Raw genomic sequence first — 20,326 nt, 5'->3', positions numbered from 1 at the left:
CTTAAATTCCGAAACTACACCATTCATAATACAATTATTAGCTTTCAACAAATGTAATACAGTGAAAAATAAATTCCTGAGAGATATCGTTTGTTATATCGTATGTATATGTTGTTTTTTGCCTGACGAAAGTGCGCGTCGCAATCTTCGTGATGCCTTCACCTAGCATGCAAGCGGCTTGTTGTTATTAGAAAGATGGCGTCCCGCTGCACCCTCTCCACTTTATATCCCATCCAAAGCCAGTTAGACTTCGCCCTGGACGAGGCTTTAACACAAGAGGAGAAAGAAAACCTTGTCAACCAGTATTTGAAGAAACTGGACGATGAAGGAGACCTGAAGATAAACGACTTTGAGACAGGTAGAAGCTAGCTTAACATTATGTTACCACTTTGACACCAACATGTCTGGACGTGTTTACAATGTAAAAGCTGTCAACGTTCGGCATAGATGGCATGTAGGGCAAATATATAACTCATAATGCTTCTATAGGATATACCTGCAGATGTTAGTTGCATATATTCGGATACTGCACAAGATTTAGTAACACGCAGAACACGTAATCGAATATAGTGACATTTCAAGATTACGACCCGTAGATCAAGTTTCATTCTGCGTCTAAAAGCATTTAAAAGGTCTTGTATTGTATTTTAGTAATCATTCACAAGTTCAAAAGTGCATAATACATAATAATTTGATCAAAGAAAACAACAACAAACAAAGAGAATCTATGATGAGACGCAAACTGAGGTTGTAGTGAACGTTAAATAAAGCTTTATGTTCCAGGTTTAGACTGGCTGAACACGGAGAAGCCGCTATCCCTGCATGGAGATCTGGCTGGTAAAGTGGTGCTGCTGGACTTCTTCACCTACTGCTGCATCAACTGCATGCACATCCTGCCAGACCTGCACCAGCTGGAGGAAAAGCACTCTGTCAAAGGTAGGAACACTCTGCACAGCATGGATGAACCCGTAGAAGTGGCAGCTAACTTTGAATCACTAAAACTTTTGACTCGCCAGGTGTGAATTGTCACTGGATGAGCTTGTAGTCGAGATAGGAAATCTGGAGCTGTTGGCACATCTATCATTTCCAGACGGGTAGAACAAAACAACAAAACTGCTCCACTTCCTCGCACACAACTTTAATCATCGTTGCAAAATATGTGTAAAACTGTGAAATGATAACGATGTCGTGCTGCATCACAGGAATGTTTGTACAGTTAAGTGGCGAGGAGAAACTGTACACGGAGTCTGCTTGTCCTCTTCTGTCCTAAAGGGCATGAAGCCCCCTTATCTGAGCATTTAATGAGTCGGCGGCTATAAATACCCCCGAGCTGCAGTGCGGGTGAGCTCCAGTAATTGTTCTCTGCTGTAGTCGGGTGTGGAGCTGCGTTATAAGCACATCACACTGCCTCTGGGTTCATACAAACACTTTAAGGTATCAACAGAGGAAGCTGCTGTAGTCTGAATTCTCTTGCGTGCCAAGCAGGACATTGGGTTTCCCAAGTACACAAAACACGCACACACACGCATAGCTGCCACGCATTATCATTCTTTCCTTATCTTTGGCACAGCTATGGGTACATTCTGTTTGCTGGTCTGGTCAGCGAGGTGTACAGCCACTCCCACTCCTCCACCCCCCGCCCCCATCATCTCCACAATCTCTCCCGGCATTCCCATTTGATGGAATACTGTTCGGACTGTGTGAGGGCGCTCTGAGATGTTTATATGTCTGTGGAGGCCGGCGCACGGATGTGAATCCCATGAGGTGGCCTCAAATGGAACAAACAAATGAACAAGCTCGGCACAGCAAGAGAGGAAATCGTTAAAATGTAATACCTGCCAGTGAATTTATGAACTTTTAGGGATAAAAATAGCAAGAAGACAAACATTGGTGGGAGTAAATCTGTAGACCTCAGTGTTTTCCCTTTAATGTTCCATAACTCTGGGTCCCCTTTGTGTGTGTGTGTGTGTGTGTGTGTGTGACAAGACATTAGTTTTGTCTTTCGGAGCTCCATGGTGATACACACTCCTTTCCTAATTCAACTTTGCCTCTCTGTCCAATGAATCTCTCTCAGATGGTCTGGTTATCGTCGGCGTGCACTCTGCCAAGTTCCCCAATGAAAAAGTAAGTGTTCCTTCTGAGTTGGCCAGCGGATAAGTTCACAACAAAGCACTGAAAAATGTCCGCACTGTTGGACATCATTCACAATCTGTCCACAAGTCAACCACAATTGGTGACTAGACGCCATCAAGCCAAAGCATTCATCTGTGAACTCTCCACCAATGAATTAACAATGTGAAATATGCAGTCTTGTATTATGACATTATGTACATCCATTATTTACATTATTTACATTATTTACATTATTTACATCCTGTACTCAGTTTAGTTTAGAGTTATTCCCATTATTTTTGGACCTGGATATTTATATGAAGGTGACAAATATGCAGGATTTTATTCGCCGTATTCTCCAACAGATTGAACACCGTCCTTTGTCACCAACCCTTTCAAGGTCCTGGAGAACATCCGCAGCGCCGTGCTCCGCTACGACATCTGCCACCCGGTGGTCAACGACAGCGAGGCCCGGCTCTGGCAGGAGCTGGAGGTGTCCTGCTGGCCCACGCTGGTCCTGCTGGGGCCGCGCGGCAACCTGCTCTTCTCCCTGGTGGGCGAAGGCCACAGCGACAGGTTGACTCTCTTTACCGGCGCCGCCCTCCGCCACTACAGGGGGCGGGGCCTGCTGAAAGCGCACATGGTTGGGATCAAGCTGTACCGAGACTCGCTGCCTCCCAGCATCCTCTCTTTCCCCGGGAAGGTGGCTATAGACGACGACAACAAGAGATTGGCCATAGCAGATACGGGACATCACCGGATTCTGGTGGTTTCTAACGCCGGGCAGCTGCTGCACATCATAGGAGGTAAGAAAACAGTGAAGAGATGAGAGACAGAGATATAGTCAGATGATGTGTCGTTTGAATGAGTCACATTTTATTCCGGTCCAGTATCTTTCATTGCATCTGTTCGGAGGCTTACATGAGTTGCTGATGTTGTTATGATCCGGTGCAGATGGTTCAGAATGATCGCATGATAATAATAATGCTGTCACAGGGCCTGAGAGTGGGAGGAAAGATGGCAGCCTGTCCGATGCCTCCTTCAACTCCCCGCAGGGCGTCGCCATTAAAGGGGACACGGTGTACGTGGCCGACACGGACAACCACCTGATCCGAAAGGTGCGAGTGTTCATTCTCTCCGAGGAGAAGCCACACTGAAGTAAAGCAAGTACGTGACTGAACATGTGTCTCTGTCTCTCCCTCAGATCGACCTGTCGGAGGGGAGAGTCAGCACTATCGCCGGAGTTGGCACCCAAGGCACAGATAGGGAGGGCGGGGCTACGGGCCCTCAACAGCCAATCAGCTCCCCCTGGGATGTGTGTCTCGGCTCGGCTGGTGAGTGGGATTGTGGGGTCAGAGCACAAACGTCCAAGCGTGCATTTGACCCATTGTTCACAGTGAACTGACCGATGGCAACCAGCAGCAAATGATTAAATGAATCATCAGTTTACAGCATGAACACTTATCCTCAGCTGAGCCTGATTGTGAACAGCTGAGTCTGTGCGCTCGTCACCATATTTAAAGACTCCCACTGAGGATGGAAGTAAGAATGAGCTGATTAAGTCAACGGGACGCTCCAGAAGCCTTCTCGTCAGTTGGCTGCCGGTAAACTTCCCGTTGCCAAAATCCCTCTTAATGCTTTGCTGTTATTGTTGTGCCAACTGCATAATTCATCAGTTGTTTGTTTCTTAAATATTTCCACACAGTGATGTCATCTGGTATCTCAAGCTGTTGTGGCTGAGCCCTGCAAACACCTCAGATCTTTTACATGACAAGTCTTCTTCTTGGTGTGTGTGTGATTTGCTGTGTTGACAGTGCTGCTGTCACTTCATCCCCGCGTGACTCAGACAGAGTTTTATTTATTTAACCTGCAGCTTCTTCATTTATCTCCCTCACATTCACCCGGCACTCCTCTTCCTCTTATCGGAAATGTAGAGCTTTTCGAGTTCAGATGTTTCGATGAGATTGATTTGATTGAAACGTTGTTAAAGTGGCGAAATCTGGAGAGATTCCCGTGCGCCAGGCAGTTTCTTGATCCAACTCATTGGTGTGCCTAATAAGAACTTTGACGTGACCTTAGTGTTTGGCAGGTGCACACATTCTAATCGCCACGGAAGTGAGAGGTAATCAGTCAAAGTCACATTTCCCGCGCAGGTCAGGAGACGACACACGGTGCCGCCATGCGCCTCCATCGCATATTTATGACAAAAACGTGAATAATCTGGCGGTGCTACGGGCACGAGTGACAAGTGAGGTGCCGGAGCTGTCAGACGTTCTTCATTCATCCGTCTCATTAAGTACACACGGGTCGTGTGTGTGTGTATGCACCCTGATGCCAGCGCCGTCTCTGTCACGAATGCATCTGAACCATATGGTGACTCGTGCTTTACAGCCACGTGCAGAGCTTGCATAGCTTTGACATCTTCAGTCGCAGCAGCTGGCATGAAAACATCCTGTTCACTTTCTGTGACGCCATCCACTTTTGTCAGCTTTTTTAAATCCACCGATATGCTTTCAGAATCCAGGTTCCCTCCTGAAAGATCTTTCTATAGTTTCATCAAATGTGAACATTTCTGGGTGAGGACCGGTAGTTTGCCAACAGCAATGACACAAAGCCTCAATGTGTGTGTGTTTGTGTGTCCAGGCGGTGCTGAGGAGAATGTGCTGTGGATCGCCATGGCAGGGACTCACCAGATCTGGGCTTTGTTCCTAGCAGATGGGAAGCTGCCCAAAGGAAGGTGAGAAACTTGGGTATGACTGCCATGGACATATAATGATCTATAACAGGTTGTCTATGTGTGTGTACAGCTCTACAATATGACTGATTAACCCAACTGTGTCCCGGTGTAATTGCGCCCCGCAGTGATTCGGTGGCGGGCACGTGCCTACGCTGGGCGGGCAGCGGCAACGAGGAGAACCGGAACAACGCCTACCCTCAGAAGGCGGGCTTCGCGCAGCCCTCGGGCCTGGCGGCGGCCCCCAGGGAGCCGTGGTGTTGCCTGTACGTGGCCGACAGCGAGAGCAGCACCGTCCGGACCGTGGCGCTGAAAGATGGCGCCGTCAAGCTGCTCATCGGCGGCGAGAGAGACCCGCTGGTGAGGATAATGGGATCAAAACGGGACTCGTCAAACTCCCTGGAAGTGATTATACAACAGTTGTGTAACTTCATCTCAGCTAATCCATCATTAAGTCCCTCGTGCCGGTCCGTTAGTGGCAATAATCGTCATATTAACTTGTTTTGTTTTTGCCCCGTTTGAGTTCCTTTAGCTCACATTCCCAAAGGGCATTAAAGGAAGTGAATACACGCTGGTGATTACATACACTACAGTGCGTAGCATGAGAATATGTCCCCGTAGCTCCACTCGCTCGCCGTCCGTCAACAGCACGCGGATGCAGGAAAACCCAGACGGTAAACTAACACATTTCCAGCCACCAACAACACCCCGGCTCTCCTTCCTTTTGATTTAAAGCGGCCATTAATAAAGGAGGGCTCAATGTCCCGAAACCGCTCAGTGATTCCACCCGTCATGTTCTCACGGACGCCGTGTTGTCGTTTTCTTTACTGCCCAGCGTGTGTATTTTTAGGGATTTCCCAAGAGCTTCACAGGCTCATATTTTCCCCTGTGAATGTGGCATAATTAAGTGTAGAGGAATATATTGTGTATCGGGCAGCGGGCCAGCAAAAACCATTGATGGTACAGTCGGCTGCCAGCAGACGGGGATGTTATATAAGATGAGACATAAACCCTCAATAAGGGTCAAATCTGCCTCCGTTGACCAGTTCGCCGTCACATTCTGGCCTTTTTTCAGCCCATTGTTTGTTTTGTCTGCTCTAAAGTAGAGGAGACTGGTGCTGTGTGAGTGTAGCCCTGGTAGAAGTGAACATAAATCCACTGTGGACACTGGTGAGTCTGCAGCTGTGGAGATCTAATTAATCAAGAATTGTCCGCCATTAAAACTAACAACCCCCTTTTGTTGCATTTATTCAGCGGGGTAAGCGATCGAAAAGCCATTTAATTTGAATTGTTTGGTTTATATTGGAGACATAAAGGCAAGGATTCCTCTGTTTCTCTCACAAACGGGGCTTTGGACGTCATCATTCGCTTTCTAATGTGCCGTTTTTGTTTCTTGCTTTGAACCCAGAACCTCTTTGCTTTCGGGGACGCGGACGGGAAGGGGGTGGACGCCAAGCTGCAGCATCCTCTCGGCGTCGCCTGGAGTCCCGAACAAAGCCTGCTCTATGTGGCCGACTCCTACAACCATAAGGTAATGTTTGCCCGCAAGACAGCTGTGCTTTGACCCGAGTTCAAAGCTGCAGATTGCTCCGATTTGATGCGTCGGTCTCCCTAATGGCTACCTTCGGGCTGTTGAGTGGATATTCAAAGCTTTTGTCTCCTTTTGATCTCTCTGCTCTTTACTGGACATGATTTTTTTTTTCTTTTGTGCTTGACTGTGTCCAGATTAAAGTTGTAGATCCGAAGACGAAGCTGTGCAGCACGCTAGCGGGGACGGGAGAGGCCGGAGACGAGGTGGGACCCGCATCTGGCCTGTCCCGCTTCAACGAGCCTGGAGGCCTGTGCGTGGGCGACAGCGGCAAGCTCCTGTATGTGACGGATACCAACAATCACCGAGTCAAAGTGCTCAACCTGGCCTCCAAGACCGTCTCACTGGTCAGACCTCTGTGTGTGTGTGTGTGAAAGAAAGTCTCTTCAGCTTTTATTTAACTTGACGTAAACCTGGTCTCGCGTCTCTTTTCCCTCCTGTCCAGTTCCCCATTTCCATGGACATCACAGACTCGGCACCCGCACGTTCCTCCGCTCCGGCTAAAGGCCCTGCGCTACCGAAATCCGCTCCCAGGAAGGAAATGCCGGCGCTGGACGTGTGTGCGGGCCAGACTGTCACCCTGTCCCTCACCCTGTCACTGCCTGAGGGAGCCACACTCACCGAGGAGGCGCCTAGCTGCTGGACTCTCACAGCTGAAGGTGATAGAAAACATCCTCATTGGTGCCCCATTATGCTGTGGACACTGAAAACAAAACACATCCTTTAAAGCAAACTCATGCTCATAATCATTACATAATGCAGATCATAATCAGAAACCGAGTTGCAATCAACCGCCGCTCCCTGAGGTTGATTGTGAGGTGATGTTAAAATCTCATGTTGGTGATTGTAGGTAGTCGGTGCATCATGTGTGGAAGTGTTTCCATCCTCCCCAGCAGCACAGCAGGCAGCCAGTGATATCAGCCGGCTATTTTTAGAACGTTTTGATAAGATGCGATGCCTCAGTTCACATAATTAGCCGCCACGCTATGTTACGTGATCCCCAGCTGTCCGATTAGGCCCGGTCTAGACTCGTGCTGATCACATCATTGCAGAGGCAGAGGCATTTTAATGGATCAAGTTAGCGGTGTATGCCAGATCTAAATTGTATTTTTTCGTGGCTTTTTGGAAACGGCCTCCTTGGGACCTGCAGTCATGTCGCGCATAAAGCTTCATAAATCAGCAGTCACATGGAATTGATTGTCTCTGTGGCAAAGTGTTTTTTCTCCGAGCTTGGATTTCTTTTCATCTGTCACTTTTATCCCAGAGTGCTCCCGTCTCCTCGTACGTCATCTCACAGTGTCATCTCTGTTTTGGGGGTAGTAAGTCAGAGGGGCTGGATGAATCAAAGCTGTGCAGAGCTGAGCCTGAGCCGAGCCTGAGTCAGTGTCGTACACGGTGTGAGCTTTGACTCAGCCAAGAACAAACTCCCCCTCCGCGCACTGCCAAGATTTTAGATCCCTCAAGAATGTGCTGACAGACATTCTGATACAGACGCATCTGCACTGAGGACGAATGACTTCACTGTTTGCATGTTTTTGGAATTCCTTTGGGGGACCTTTTAGTATTTATTTGTTTTCGTGCGATCTTCTAATTTCCGGATTGCATGAGACCGAGTGACTCACGCTTTTGTTTCCCCCAGGTAATGAGTGGCTGCTGGAGGAGCAGGTGGTGTCCGGCCCCATCGTGGACCTGTCCAAGCCCCTCCGCGTCTCCACCAAGCTCCCAGCGGCCGTGAAGAGGAGAGGAGCGGCCCCGCGCCTCACCCTGAGCGTGTGGCTGTACTTCTGCATGAAGGCGAGCAAAGCCTGCACCATGAAGGCAGCGTCCTTCTCTCAGCCGCTTCACATAGACGATAATCCCAAAGAGGACGAGGTCAGTGTGGCGTTGACTCACACCTTCTAGAATCCCTTCTCTCTTTATTGTTTTCTATTTCTTCGGGGTTCGAAACGTCACCGCAGAGAAGCTTCACTTTTCTTTTTTGCCTGGGGTCCGGGCCGGGCCTCGTGTTTTGTCGGTCAACGCGATCAGATGCTTCAGAGTCCCGTCTGATTAAGCACATTCACAACTTTGTGTTCCTCTGGTGGTGGTGGGGAAAATGCAGCAAAACAAGAAATGTTTCTCACAAATTTTTCAAAGTTTTCAAAGGTAAGCGGAAGAAAGATGAGCGGTCTTTCTTTACACTGGAATTCAAAAAAATGCCAAAGTCACTTTGCCATGAGGAGTGTGTGAGACATGATCTATGCAAAATGTCACTAATATATTAAAGATGTCTAATACCAAAGCATTTAATAACATAATCATATTCTTATGGATGATATATTTCTTTTAAACTGCAGCCATTCATGTGTCACTGGTGCCTTCAGGTGCATCACACACACACACACACACACACACACACACACACACACACACACACACTTTGTATTTGTTTAAACATGTCACCAGCCATTCATTGTTTACAAAGCTCCTCCTACTCTAACAGGTTATGTTCATCCCGTGACTGATCATGTTATTGATTACCATCACTCAGCATTTACAAGGAGCCCTTTTCTTTTCTTTACCATTTTGAAAATTAATGAGCAAAGTGCCTTTCTGCAGAAGTGATGACTCACTGGCTGCTGCTGTGGGATGCTGTATCTCTGTCTATACACACCTTATCTCTACTCCAAAAAGGGAAAATAATACCAAGCACTTACCGCAACAACTTGTGGGTTTTGTCACATAATATCGATGTTGTTGTCATTTCCCGTGTTTGCTTCCCATGAGCCGTTGTCAGAAATGCTCCTAATTGTGATTTTATGTGCCGTCATCATGCCTCATCAGGTAATTAGACCTGTCGGAGTGTTTTCTTTTGGCGCCTGGGATGTGCCTGGGATGACGCATCAATGACACATTCACTGTTCCAAAGCAATAATGTATTTATGGAATTGACAATTGTTTTTGCTCCCCGTGAGTTATTTATTCTAAATGGTATTTTTGTTGTTGTCCCTCTGGTATGTTTTAACGAAGAGCAATGAGTTTGGGGGGTTTTGGTGAAGGGATTAGATTCTCCTCCTGTAGTTTGATCTCAACACTGTACCTTCCTTTCTGATGCACACTTCTGTCTCCAGTCTTAAGTGGGTTGCCAGTCTGTCAGATCTAGGAAAACTACTGACTAACTACCTAATAAAGCCTGATGTGTGTGTACAACAAGCAGGACTCTGGATGCTTCAGTTTTCTATAAAGACATTTTTGGCCGAGCCTTTTTATTTTATCCTTTAGCCTTTTATGTAGCTTTAGTCTTTATGGGGCAAAGCCAGCGATGAATAAGTATTTAAGATACTGCAATTTGACATTTAGATGCACAATTTAAATTCCAGTTTCAACTGGTTGTGACCTGGATCAATGATACGTGTGTGTGTGTGTGTGTGTGTGTGTGTGTGTGTGTGTGTGTGTGTGTGTGTGTGTGTGTGTGTGTGTGTGTGTGTGTGTGTGTGTGTGTGTGTGTGTGTGTGTGTGTGTGTGTGTGTGTGTGTGTGTGTGTGTGTGTGTGTGTGTGTGTGTGTGTGTGTGTGTGTGTGTGTGTGTGTGTGTGTGTGTGTGTGTGTGTGTGTGTGTGTGAGAGAGAGAGAGAGAGAGAGAGATGATCGGAGCTTGAGGAAGTGACCGCAATGAAGAGCAGAAGGCTTTCACGGGTCGCTGGACGTTATCGGTGGCCTGGAAGTGCTGGCTGGTCTCCTGGCTGTCGGTGGCCGCTTGACGCTCTCAAGAGGCTCAAATCGATATTAATTCATAAAGTAAGCATATCTGTGGAGCTTTCTGTATCTGGCAGAGTTTCAGGGCCTCCATCTGCACACAACCAAGCCTTTACAAGCATCCTTTCATTCTTTCTAGCCATAACAACATGACTGGTTAGATTTTTACAGAGGATACGAAATAAGAAACGGATGATGATGATGATGATGTAAAGCCATATGGCAGATTAGTGGAGAGGAAAATCCCATTCCCCGCAGTATTAATCGCTGTAATGTATTCACTCCTCATTGTAGAGTCCTTTGCTCTATTAAGATGATATCGCTCATTCAGATTGTGTGTGTGTGTGTGTGTGTGTGTGTGTGTGTGTGTGTGTGTGTGTGTGTGTGTGTGTGTGTGTGTGTGTGTGTGTGTGTGTGTGTGTGTGTGTGTGTGTGTGTGTGTGTGTGTGTGTGTGTGTGTGTAATATTTCCAGTGTGGGTAAGAAAAGCGAGTGAGTGGCTGACAAATGAACCGAGCCGCTCAAACATCTGATCCCCTCACCTCACTCATCGCATCGGTTCGCCGACGGGTCCGAGCCGGAGAGGAGGCGTCACTTCAAACAGTGAAATCACCTTTTGACCTTTAACTCCATGCCTGTGGCGACACAAGGAGGTCAAGCTGTTCAAGTCGAGTCGAACCTGCACCACTTCCACCGCTGCAGGCATTTAAAGCGCTCATGAATACCTGAGGGAGTTAGCTGATCCCTGGTTGAGAGCTCTTCTCACACACACACACACACACACACACACACACACACACACACACTTTGACAGAATAGTTGTCCAAATAGGAGGAATGTAACCTTGGTGCGCTCGAGTGTGAAGTTTCAAGTGTTTGATGGGGAAAAGTATTTTTCAAAATCCATTATGTTACGACATCATGAACCCTTGAGCTCCAACGGATGCAGCATTGGGAAAATTTAGGAAAACTCCATATTTCATGTGTCTAAAATAGGACGGTGCAGGGGGCATCAACCAGAAGTGTGAGGTTCGTTTTTTGAAGAGGTATTTTCATTAAAACTCCACATAACTCATAAAGCTTGTCAGACAACTGCTCCTCTCTTTACCTCTGTGAGTGGCAGTTTGCTTTGGAGGCGATATGAGGAGAGCCTCAGGTTCATTCCATCGCTGACTGTTGACTCAATGGCGTCTTGAGTAGAGGTTGCTTGTTGTTGTTGGGATTGTCACCTGTAGTTCCTGCCGCAGGTTTACCAGGTTTGTTGTATGCAGGGTAGAAAAACAAATGCCTGACCTTTGACCTGTACAGTATTGACTTGCTGAGGAGGCTGGTGTTTGTCTATATGTAGGTTAGACAGCGGTCGGGCTGATGGTGGCGCTGTCATAACCGCTTTTGTTGTTGAATATTTCGGAGATTATTTTAATACAAAGAGAGAGAAAAGAAAGAAAAGGGAAGAAATGTTACTGAGTGTGCAGTCATAATTGGAGGACTCCTCTGCCTTGGCTGAGGTATGAGCCTTTGTTTACTGACTTCCCAGACCTGCTTTCCAGTGTGTATCTTCATTTCTGTTTGTGTGTGTGTGTGTGTGTGTGTGTGTGTGTTGACGCCCCACGCTGTGACTCAGCCTTGTTGACATCTTTATGTGTTGAAACTTCCAGACCAAATGCCGTCAGGTACTCAATGTATGTTAAATAGGTAGGATGAATGCAAATGACCCTTAGCCACACTCCCTGTGTGTCGGCAAGCTTTTAGTGTTTGACAGCCTTGTTTATAGTCTTCTCTTTGTGTAATACAATTGCTGGACAGCAAAGGTCTGTGGTGGTCCAGCAGAACTCAGCATGGCAGTGGAATGTCTCCGTTGTGATAGTCAATATATCAAATTCATGGGTGGAAAACAAACCTTGTTTATAATGGCAAATAATGGAGAAATTGAATTCCCTGTTTTGAAGTCATGGTGGGCTTTGGATTGCATCCCATGTTGGTCAGCACTGAGGCATGCTTATCAAAGACTGATGGATGATGGGTTAAGGTTCCTACAGGACATTCATGTTCTGCAGAGGAGGTGCAGCCTGACGCTGTGTGTTCATCAATGGCCTCTGTGGCTGATAAACGAGCCGCTCGTTTGCGCGAGTTCATTTTTTGGGAGCCAACCGCCAGCAGAGGCTCCTGATTGGCCGCGGGGAGCAGTGATGTCACCACTGTGCTTTGACGCGCACCGGTCCCATCGCAGCGTGCAGCTCGCGCAGGCGGACGGAGGGACGCGCTCCTCCAGATGGAGTTGGCCGTCGTCGGAGCCCGAGTGACCACCTGCAGCTCGGACCGGTCGCCTCGCGCTGTCGCTGCCTGGATGAGCTCGCGCCGCGCCGGCACACAGCGCAGCACGCCGCCATGGGGGACGGCGGCGCGTCCTCAACGGTGAACTTACACAACTGCACCGGGAGCGGGGCGTCGGACGCGCCGGGCTCCGCCGTGGCTCCCGGCGCGTCCGAGCAGTGGATGGCCGGGATGAGCGTGGTGATGGGACTGATCGTGCTCTCTATTGTTTTCGGGAATATCCTGGTGATCGTGGCCATAGCTAAGACGCAGAGGCTGCAGACGCTCACCAACGTGTTCATCGTCTCTCTGGCCAGCGCGGATCTCATCATGGGGCTGCTGGTGGTGCCGTTCGGCGCCGCGCTCGAGGTGCAGGGCTTGTGGTCGTACGGCTCGTTCTTCTGCGAGTTTTGGATCTCCGTGGACGTCCTCTGCGTCACCGCCAGCATCGAGACTCTGTGCGTAATCGCCATAGACAGGTACGTGGCCATCACCTCGCCTTTCCGCTACCAGAGCTTGTTGACCAAAGCCCGAGCCAAGGCGGTGGTGTGCGTCGTGTGGGCCATCTCCGCGCTGGTCTCCTTCCTGCCCATCCTCATGCACTGGTCCCGGCACAGCGCGGACACAGCCTGCTACGACAACCCGGAGTGTTGCGACTTCGTCACCAACAGCGCGTACGCCGTCGCCTCGTCCTTCATCTCCTTCTACATTCCTCTGCTGGTTATGATCTTCGTCTACGCGCGGGTGTACCGAGAGGCGCAGAAGCAGCTGAAGAAGATCGACCAGTACGAGGGCCGGTTCCAGAACACCCTCACCGGGCTCACCTCCAATAAGTACAAGAAGAGGCCGTCCAAGATGCTGGCGCTGCGGGAGCAGAAGGCGCTCAAGACGCTCGGCATCATCATGGGGACGTTCACTCTGTGCTGGCTACCGTTCTTCATCGTCAACGTGGTACGGGTGTTTTGCGCCGACGCGGTGGACAAAGATCTCTTCGTCTTCCTCAACTGGCTCGGCTACATCAACTCCGCGTTCAATCCCATCATCTACTGCCGGAGCCCAGACTTCAGGAAGGCGTTCAAGCGGCTCCTGTGCTGCCCGAGGCAAGCGGACCGCCGGCTGCACATCAGCTCCTGCGACCTGTCGCGGTGCACCGGCGGCTTCGTCTCCGCCCTGGACCCGGCCGGGCTGGTGATGTGGACGGACTGCGCCCGGCTGGACAACAGCGACAGCAGCCTGAACGGGGGGGCCGTGAAGCTGGCTCACTCCGAATCACAACTGTGACCGGGGTTAGGGGGGGGAAACAAGTATTTAAGTTGGATTACTGCAGCAGACATGGGGACATCTTGGGTCCTTCATGTGCGCTCTGGACATGGAGAGGGCGCGCGCAATCTGGACGTCTGCCTGTGCGTGCGTGTGTGTGTGTTTTAAATTAAATCTGTATGAAATAAGAGAAATCATCGGGTGACATAATAGAATACATTTGGAAGGGATTTCTCTAAGGTGCACCAATGCCACTATCGCCCTTTGTGCGTCTGCCAGGGGCGCACAGACGCTCTTCAAAGGTCATTCTTACGTTTTTCATTTCCATTCATTTGCATCGTTGCTTGGAAATTTGGATAGAAGAAGAATAGAAGTTAATGGAAACGACACATGTGCCAGTCAGGGTTCTTGTATTAGGCGTCAGACTGTGGAGAGAGAGAGAGAGAAAGTGTGTGTATTGTATAGACCGAACTGTTTTTACCTCACAGCCGAAGAAGCGAGTGCAAATTGTACGGCCGGTATTTGTTTATATTAAACATTGATGTAAAGCGGATATGTATTTATTCTGCACTGTCTTTTTCAATGAGCTCATGTGTATATATATATATATATATATATATATATGATGGGGGCGGGGCTTGTTCCCACGCCCTTTGTACATGTATATACACACACACAGTATGTATTGTGGTATATGTGGTGCTGGTGATTAGTGAGGAATGTGACTTACACTCTCCTTGTCCTCATTTGAGGACATGCTGTTGTGAGGTGGCGTTTTTTTGACTCCTGTGAAATAAAAAGGACGTTTTATGGATCATTGACTGTTGGGATTTCATTGAGAATAACCTTCTGTTTTTGATTTTTAGGGACATGGTGACGGCTGCATCAAAACATTTTTAGGGATTTTTTAGATTTGTAAACGCGCCCTCTTGTATTCTGCACTTTGAGATCCACACTGATGGGCTGGTAATAATCCTGTTCAGTGTTACTTGATTCACAGCTAAAGGCTTGCAGATATGTGCTCAACCAGCAGGATAGGATCATAAATAAACACAATAAATGCCAGAGAAGCAGGAATCAGTAGTACTCAATCAATGTTTATCTCATAGATTAGTTTGGTGCTGCTACATCATGTCTGCTCCATTTTTAGCCCCAAAGTGATCAAGGTTCACTGCGGTTGCTTCTAAGTGGCATTAGAGTCCAAACTTATTTTCCTCAACAACATGAAAAACTCCTGATTACATCACTGCTTCTTGGTTGACCTGAAATACCTCAACCAAGGCTACAGACTCCACTTTTATGAATGGATTCCTTTGTTTTTGGCCATTCTTTAAGTGTGTATGTGTGTGTGTGTGTTTGCGTCTCCTGTAATCCCCCCTAATGTGTCCTGACAGGTTTATGAGATTTTGATTTCAAAGCAACAGAAATTGGATGAAATGGTGATTTCTGCTGAACTAAAGGTTTTGCTCCTTTTATGGCAAAAGGCAAACACTCCAGGTTTTTTGATGACGATGATGTTTATCACCAACCTTAAGTGTGTATTTCTCACGTTCCATCTACAGCAGGTCTACTTTTACACTTTGTGCCGCCTTCATATTCTGTCTTATCATTATTTTCCTTGATGAAAGCTTACGGAAAAAGTTTTTAATAAGCACGACGACAGCTGGAGGCTTGAATTCTTTGGGGGTTTTATTAATGAGGCCTTAAGCTGGACGTCTTTAAGATGCATTAGGATGCTGTATTCTGCTAACGATGCTCTCCCAAAGGCCTTCAAGATCTGAATGGAGCAAGCTTGGCTGTTCAAGCGAATGAACGCGGGTTAGGTTTGATTGGCCGGGTGTGTGTGTATGCATGAATGAATGAATGAAAGTAGCCAGGATCAGCGATGGGCTCCTGGCAAACACCCTCTTCATTATTAAGCTTTGTTTGCTTGGCAGGGAATGTGTGTTTTTGGGGGGAGCGATTAAGCAGCACGCTCACAGATGGAGACGCTAATCTGCGGCTTTAAGAATGATTATAGCAAATTGCTTGTGTATCAGCAGACATTTTGGCTGGTACAGAACCCCTGTGATATCTACACTCGCTGATCTTTGCAGTAACTAAATGTTGTTTACCAAGCAGCAAAGATTGCAGAAATGAGACCGGCCCCCTTTGAAATGGATCCTGCGGGTTCTATCTCCATTTGTGGCAGTATAATAGATGACACATTTCTGCTTTTAACCCCCGATGGACAAACAAATCTGTCAATGCACTGTAACTGCAATTGATTGCGTTCTATAAAAGTTGCTCCTCAGGAATATTGGAGATCAGGTGGATAAGGTGCAACCATTTCCAATAAATATACATTTTCCATAATAATAAGGCTTCTGTAAGTAATAAAGTCTTTCCACATCAGACCGCCAACCAGATCACCAAATTTGCAAGCAGGTGAATCTATAATGAGGCTCTGGAGTTCATCTCCTTCTAAAAATCTCAACAATTCACTCAATTGAACAGCCGTTTCATTCATTCACTGCATGCTTTTTGGATCTTCTCCCTCCGTCTCTATTAATATTTACTTCTGCCAACCACCTCCTGCTGCCGTCTGTACTCAATAAGACACCGACACAAACGTGATCACAAATCAAACAGAATGTGAAACCTCCTTAAGATGGGATTTCTTGTTCTTCATCATATTTATAAACCTTTCTAATCCAAAAACAAAGAGAAACAATGTCAGATTCAGGGAGATTACATCATATTTGACTTGCTCTCTACCTAATCGGATTTTCTTTTTTTAATGTACATGACATTGTGCATACAGGTGTAGGGTATTTTGGAGATCATTTTTTATATAGAAAGAGGAGAGAGAGAGATAGAGAGAAGGGAGGAAGGTTGTGATATCCCTACTATTGTTGTTGAACTTTAAAAATAGACCCTGAGGTAGAGCACAAGTGGGCTGGAGTTGCAATGATGCCATAGGGTACATACAGAACATACAGGATGATGTCAGACAGCAATGTAGGCTAGTACAAATTGCATCATAGGTTGTGCTAGAGAGAGAGAGATGGGGGAGAAACAATCAGGAAAGAAAAGAACCAGAGAGAGGACATCCCACCCTGAAACCCCAACCAACCCCACAGTCATACAACCCCGCATTCACACACCCCCGCCCTGGACTGCCTGAAATGCAAAATAAAATGATAAAATAAAATAAAAAGGGTGTAAATAGGTCTGTGAAATAGGAGAGGAAAGGTTGGCATCTCTGATAGAATTTATCAGTGTGGTTCCTCATCGTGCATTTGATTTTCTCGAGTCTAAGAAAGTACATTGTATCCTTAAGCCATTGCGAAATAGAGGGAGGGGTGAGGGATTTCCAATGTAGGAGCAGGCGTCACCTGGCAAGCAAAGAGGTGAACATGATGATTTCCTTTTGTGGGGTGTTAAAACGGTGTAGGTCATACGGAGTACCCAAGATGGCAATATAAAGGGAGGGTTGAATTTGTATTCCCAATACGGTGGACAGTATGTTGAAGTAGTCTTACAATCAAACTCAATGGGGCTTAGAACCTATTACATTAAGTATAACTGACCTCAATTCAAAGTCAGCAGGACGATCATCCGAACTGAAATTGTTGATTTGGACGCTTTTTTACCTAAACCAAATCATATTTATGAGCTGTGCATTAACACACAACAGTGTTTGTGCTGAGCGACCTTCCTGACCTTTACGCCAAACCTCACATCTGGCTTCCAGTGTTTGTTGCAAAAACAGTGATGAAACCCGACTCGTATTTGCCTTAACCGGGTGAGACGAATCCCCCTGTGTATCTTTTCCACTCGGCTTCACGCTGCGTGTGGATGCGCGAGTCGGCGGCTATACACTCCTCGACTCCATCTGTTTTGGATTCCCCCATGTGAGCTTGGCGCCGAGTGGTCTCCATCTGTCCTACCTCGGCTCCATTCCCCCCCCCTACGACTCACTTTAAGACGGGGAGAGTGTGCTCAGTTGTGTTCCCTGTTTGCTTCCGCGTTCGATCGTATTGTGTGATCCTGCGGTGACGCGGCGGAGTAAATCTTTCCCGCTGCACTTTGTTTCTGAAGACGCTGATTGCAGGTATTAGCTTGACACCTTTAAGGGAGAACTGATGTGGTGGGCGGTGTCACTTTGTGGTTTTTCTGGCCTCTCAGTCCAACACAAAGGTGCACTACACCCTCCTTCAGCTTCGGCCCTGACTTTTGGTCCTCACACCTTCAATTTCTTGCCTCGGTGCTCTCAAACCACAGCACAAAGAGAAAACCGGCCTGACATCTAAAGTATTGGTCACAGTGGAGGCTCAGCTCCTCTCCTCTCTGTCCTGTGACACGTCTGTCTTCGCCTTGAGAAAGTGAACCGAGTTGGCTCCGCTGGACAAGCCGCTGAAACTCGGGTTTAAGCATCAAAGAGCTATTGGTGATGGATTTTGGTTGTGCAGCAAGGGACGAGGAAAGTGATCTTGTTATTGCTACACCTTGAAAGCTGCGGCCATGTTTCCCTCTTTGTGAATTCAAGGATGGCCGCAAGCTGATGGGTGAATGTTATCAGCAAGCTATAAATAGCCGTGCGAGCAACCGCTGGCCTGAATAGAATAGTTGAACGTGCCACGAGCCGCCGGAGGGAAAATGGGAAATTTCACCTCCGCCAGAACAACTGGTGTGCAGGGAGTTTTTAGTTCAGCCTTAAAGGAGGACAAGTAGAGCAAGGCCAAACCCCAGAGTTTATGAAAGTCCTCTCCAGTCCGCGTTGCTCCAACAGGATGAACTCTAAACTCTCGCAACGTCGTAAACAGTTCACTAAAATATTAGGTCGTGAAGATGCTGGTCAAAGATCAAACCTAAGAACAGGTTTGGATGCTTCAGTGCAGTGAGGGTGATAAATCATCTGTGTGTGTGTGCGCGCGTGTGTGTGTGCGCGCGCGTGTGTGTGAGAATAAGCCACGACAGAAATGCAGGCTAAGACTCGTATTCTCATTTATTTCCCGGGAAACACCATATATACAAACTGAATCCGCATTCAGCGTTTTTTTTAAAAACATCTTATAATTTTACAGGATATATCTACAAATGTATAACAGAATCACAGTTTGAATAATTCCACATAAACGAGAGCGGTGGGGCGGGGTAGGGGGGGGAATGACGCAAACATGTCATTTAATCACGAAACATATCTTCATATTTACTCCAACGTGAGGTTTCTATTTACACTTCTCCACACAACGCTGCTGCATGGCTTAGATATGGAATTAAGTCGAATCCCATGCAAATTGTTTGCATAGGTGTGTAATTCTGTTCCGGAAGGGCAAACTAAACAACTAAAATCTCACGTTTGGGGGTCGTGAAAGCATCAATAAGTGCAGTTGGGTGCAATGTAAACAGGAGATTTAAATCATTTCATCACAATCAGATCTTTTAAGTTTCCTTGGAGCTTCACCTTTAAACCTGTGATTGAACGCAAAAGTGCAACATTTTTTTTTACTTAAATGGTGACAAAGAAAAGAGAGGGAGCAAAAAACTGTCGTGTCTCGTGTGGCAAAAGCAAATCAATCTGGATCAAACAAAAGCAAATGAGCACTCGCTGGACTTTTTGTGAACGCAGCTTTAGGGTGCAGGGGGGGGGGCGACCAGGATCATGACCCACAAATCCAGTTTGTGATGAGGGGGTTAAACCAGCCGGTGTTTGTGTGACAGCTTCTGCAAAACGGATTAAACACGGACAAAGCCGACTTATTGGATGAAGTTAGCGGCGTAGTTGCTCTTTACTTCTCATCCCCGTGTGCATGTGTCTGTGTGTGTGTGTGTGTGTGTGTCGGTGTGTGGGATAGATAAACAGATGTGCGTGAGAGAGTAGTGTTTGCTCTGCGGGCGGGGCGTAGCTAAGAAATGCTGAGCTGCCGGCGAGTGTTGACCGCCCCCCTGTTAAAAACAAAACAAGTCGCTCCAAATCCAGTTTACGGGCCGGCGGCACCTCTTCATCATGTGGAAACAACTGGACGAGAAGACCTTTGACATGTGCAAACTGACCCAGATGGTCAACGGGCGATGGTCGCCTACGGACAAAATTGTGGAGTACACGATCTGCGATTGACACTTGAGGTAGCGATTCCACTCGAGATTTGTTAACGTCCTGTAATTGCGCAATAGCCTTTAAACGCTTATTTCCACATGCTGAAGAAGAAGGTGCCTGAAGGAGCAATGAAGAGGTTGAAGCATTGCACTTTTGTCCCTAACTGGGTTTCATACTGGTCTACAAGTCGTTTACTTCGATCAACAGTAACCTGACGAAAAAGAAGAAGAGGAAGAAGCAAGAAACAAAACAGAGTGTGATGAGAAGACCTTCACATTTCTAGTACTCGTGGATAAAAAGAAAGGAGTCACGGGGGAGAAAAAGCAAATCATGATCGAACGTGATATAAAAAAATAAGGAATCTTTAAAAAAATCACAATCAAAACTGTCTCAAGACCAGCTCTACGTTATCATAGCTCTTCTTCCGCAGTTATGGCGTCGTGCTTTGCTGAAGCTGAAGTGCCGGCACACAATGTTCCCCCCCGCCGGCCAGGCTCGAGCGCGG

At 47.3% G+C, this 20,326-nt stretch overlaps 2 protein-coding genes across 2 annotated transcripts; both read left to right on the top strand.

The window, feature by feature from the left end:
• The first annotated feature begins 67 nt into the window (after positions 1 to 67).
• nhlrc2 (NHL repeat containing 2) lies at positions 68 to 9,627 on the top strand. Its single transcript, XM_076151920.1, has 12 exons — positions 68 to 358; positions 784 to 936; positions 2,075 to 2,124; positions 2,513 to 2,918; positions 3,109 to 3,230; positions 3,317 to 3,446; positions 4,756 to 4,849; positions 4,975 to 5,206; positions 6,255 to 6,377; positions 6,572 to 6,781; positions 6,880 to 7,093; positions 8,074 to 9,627. The coding sequence occupies exons 1-12, from the start codon at positions 196 to 198 to the stop codon at positions 8,334 to 8,336; spliced, it is 2,160 nt and encodes a 719-aa protein (XP_076008035.1). The 5' UTR covers positions 68 to 195; the 3' UTR covers positions 8,337 to 9,627.
• Positions 9,628 to 12,554: 2,927 nt separating this feature from the next.
• adrb1 (adrenoceptor beta 1) lies at positions 12,555 to 14,406 on the top strand. The gene has a single exon (XM_076151921.1). The coding sequence runs from the start codon at positions 12,555 to 12,557 to the stop codon at positions 13,758 to 13,760; it is 1,206 nt and encodes a 401-aa protein (XP_076008036.1). The 3' UTR covers positions 13,761 to 14,406.
• The last annotated feature ends 5,920 nt before the right edge of the window (positions 14,407 to 20,326 follow it).

This window comes from Genypterus blacodes, unplaced genomic scaffold (genome assembly GCF_046128005.1).
Source record: "Genypterus blacodes isolate CSIRO-AG114 ecotype Tasmania unplaced genomic scaffold, CSIRO-AGI_Gbla_v1 ptg000055l_1, whole genome shotgun sequence".
Taxonomy (NCBI): Eukaryota; Metazoa; Chordata; class Actinopteri; order Ophidiiformes; family Ophidiidae; genus Genypterus; species Genypterus blacodes.
The sequence above is the reverse complement of the archived record's forward strand: the minus strand, read 5'-3'. Positions and strand labels throughout refer to the sequence as shown.

What these genes read in the sequence shown, in the direction of transcription:
- nhlrc2 (XM_076151920.1), top strand. Translation starts at nt 196, where the DNA reads ATGGCGTCCCGCTGCACCCTCTCCACTTTATATCCCATCCAAAGCCAG. An exon ending in GATAAACGACTTTGAGACAG is followed by an intron (nt 359 to 783) that starts GTAGAAGCTAGC and finishes TTTATGTTCCAG; the next exon opens with GTTTAGACTGGCTGAACACG. An exon ending in CTGGACTCTCACAGCTGAAG is followed by an intron (nt 7,094 to 8,073) that starts GTGATAGAAAAC and finishes TGTTTCCCCCAG; the next exon opens with GTAATGAGTGGCTGCTGGAG.
- adrb1 (XM_076151921.1), top strand. Translation starts at nt 12,555, where the DNA reads ATGGGGGACGGCGGCGCGTCCTCAACGGTGAACTTACACAACTGCACC.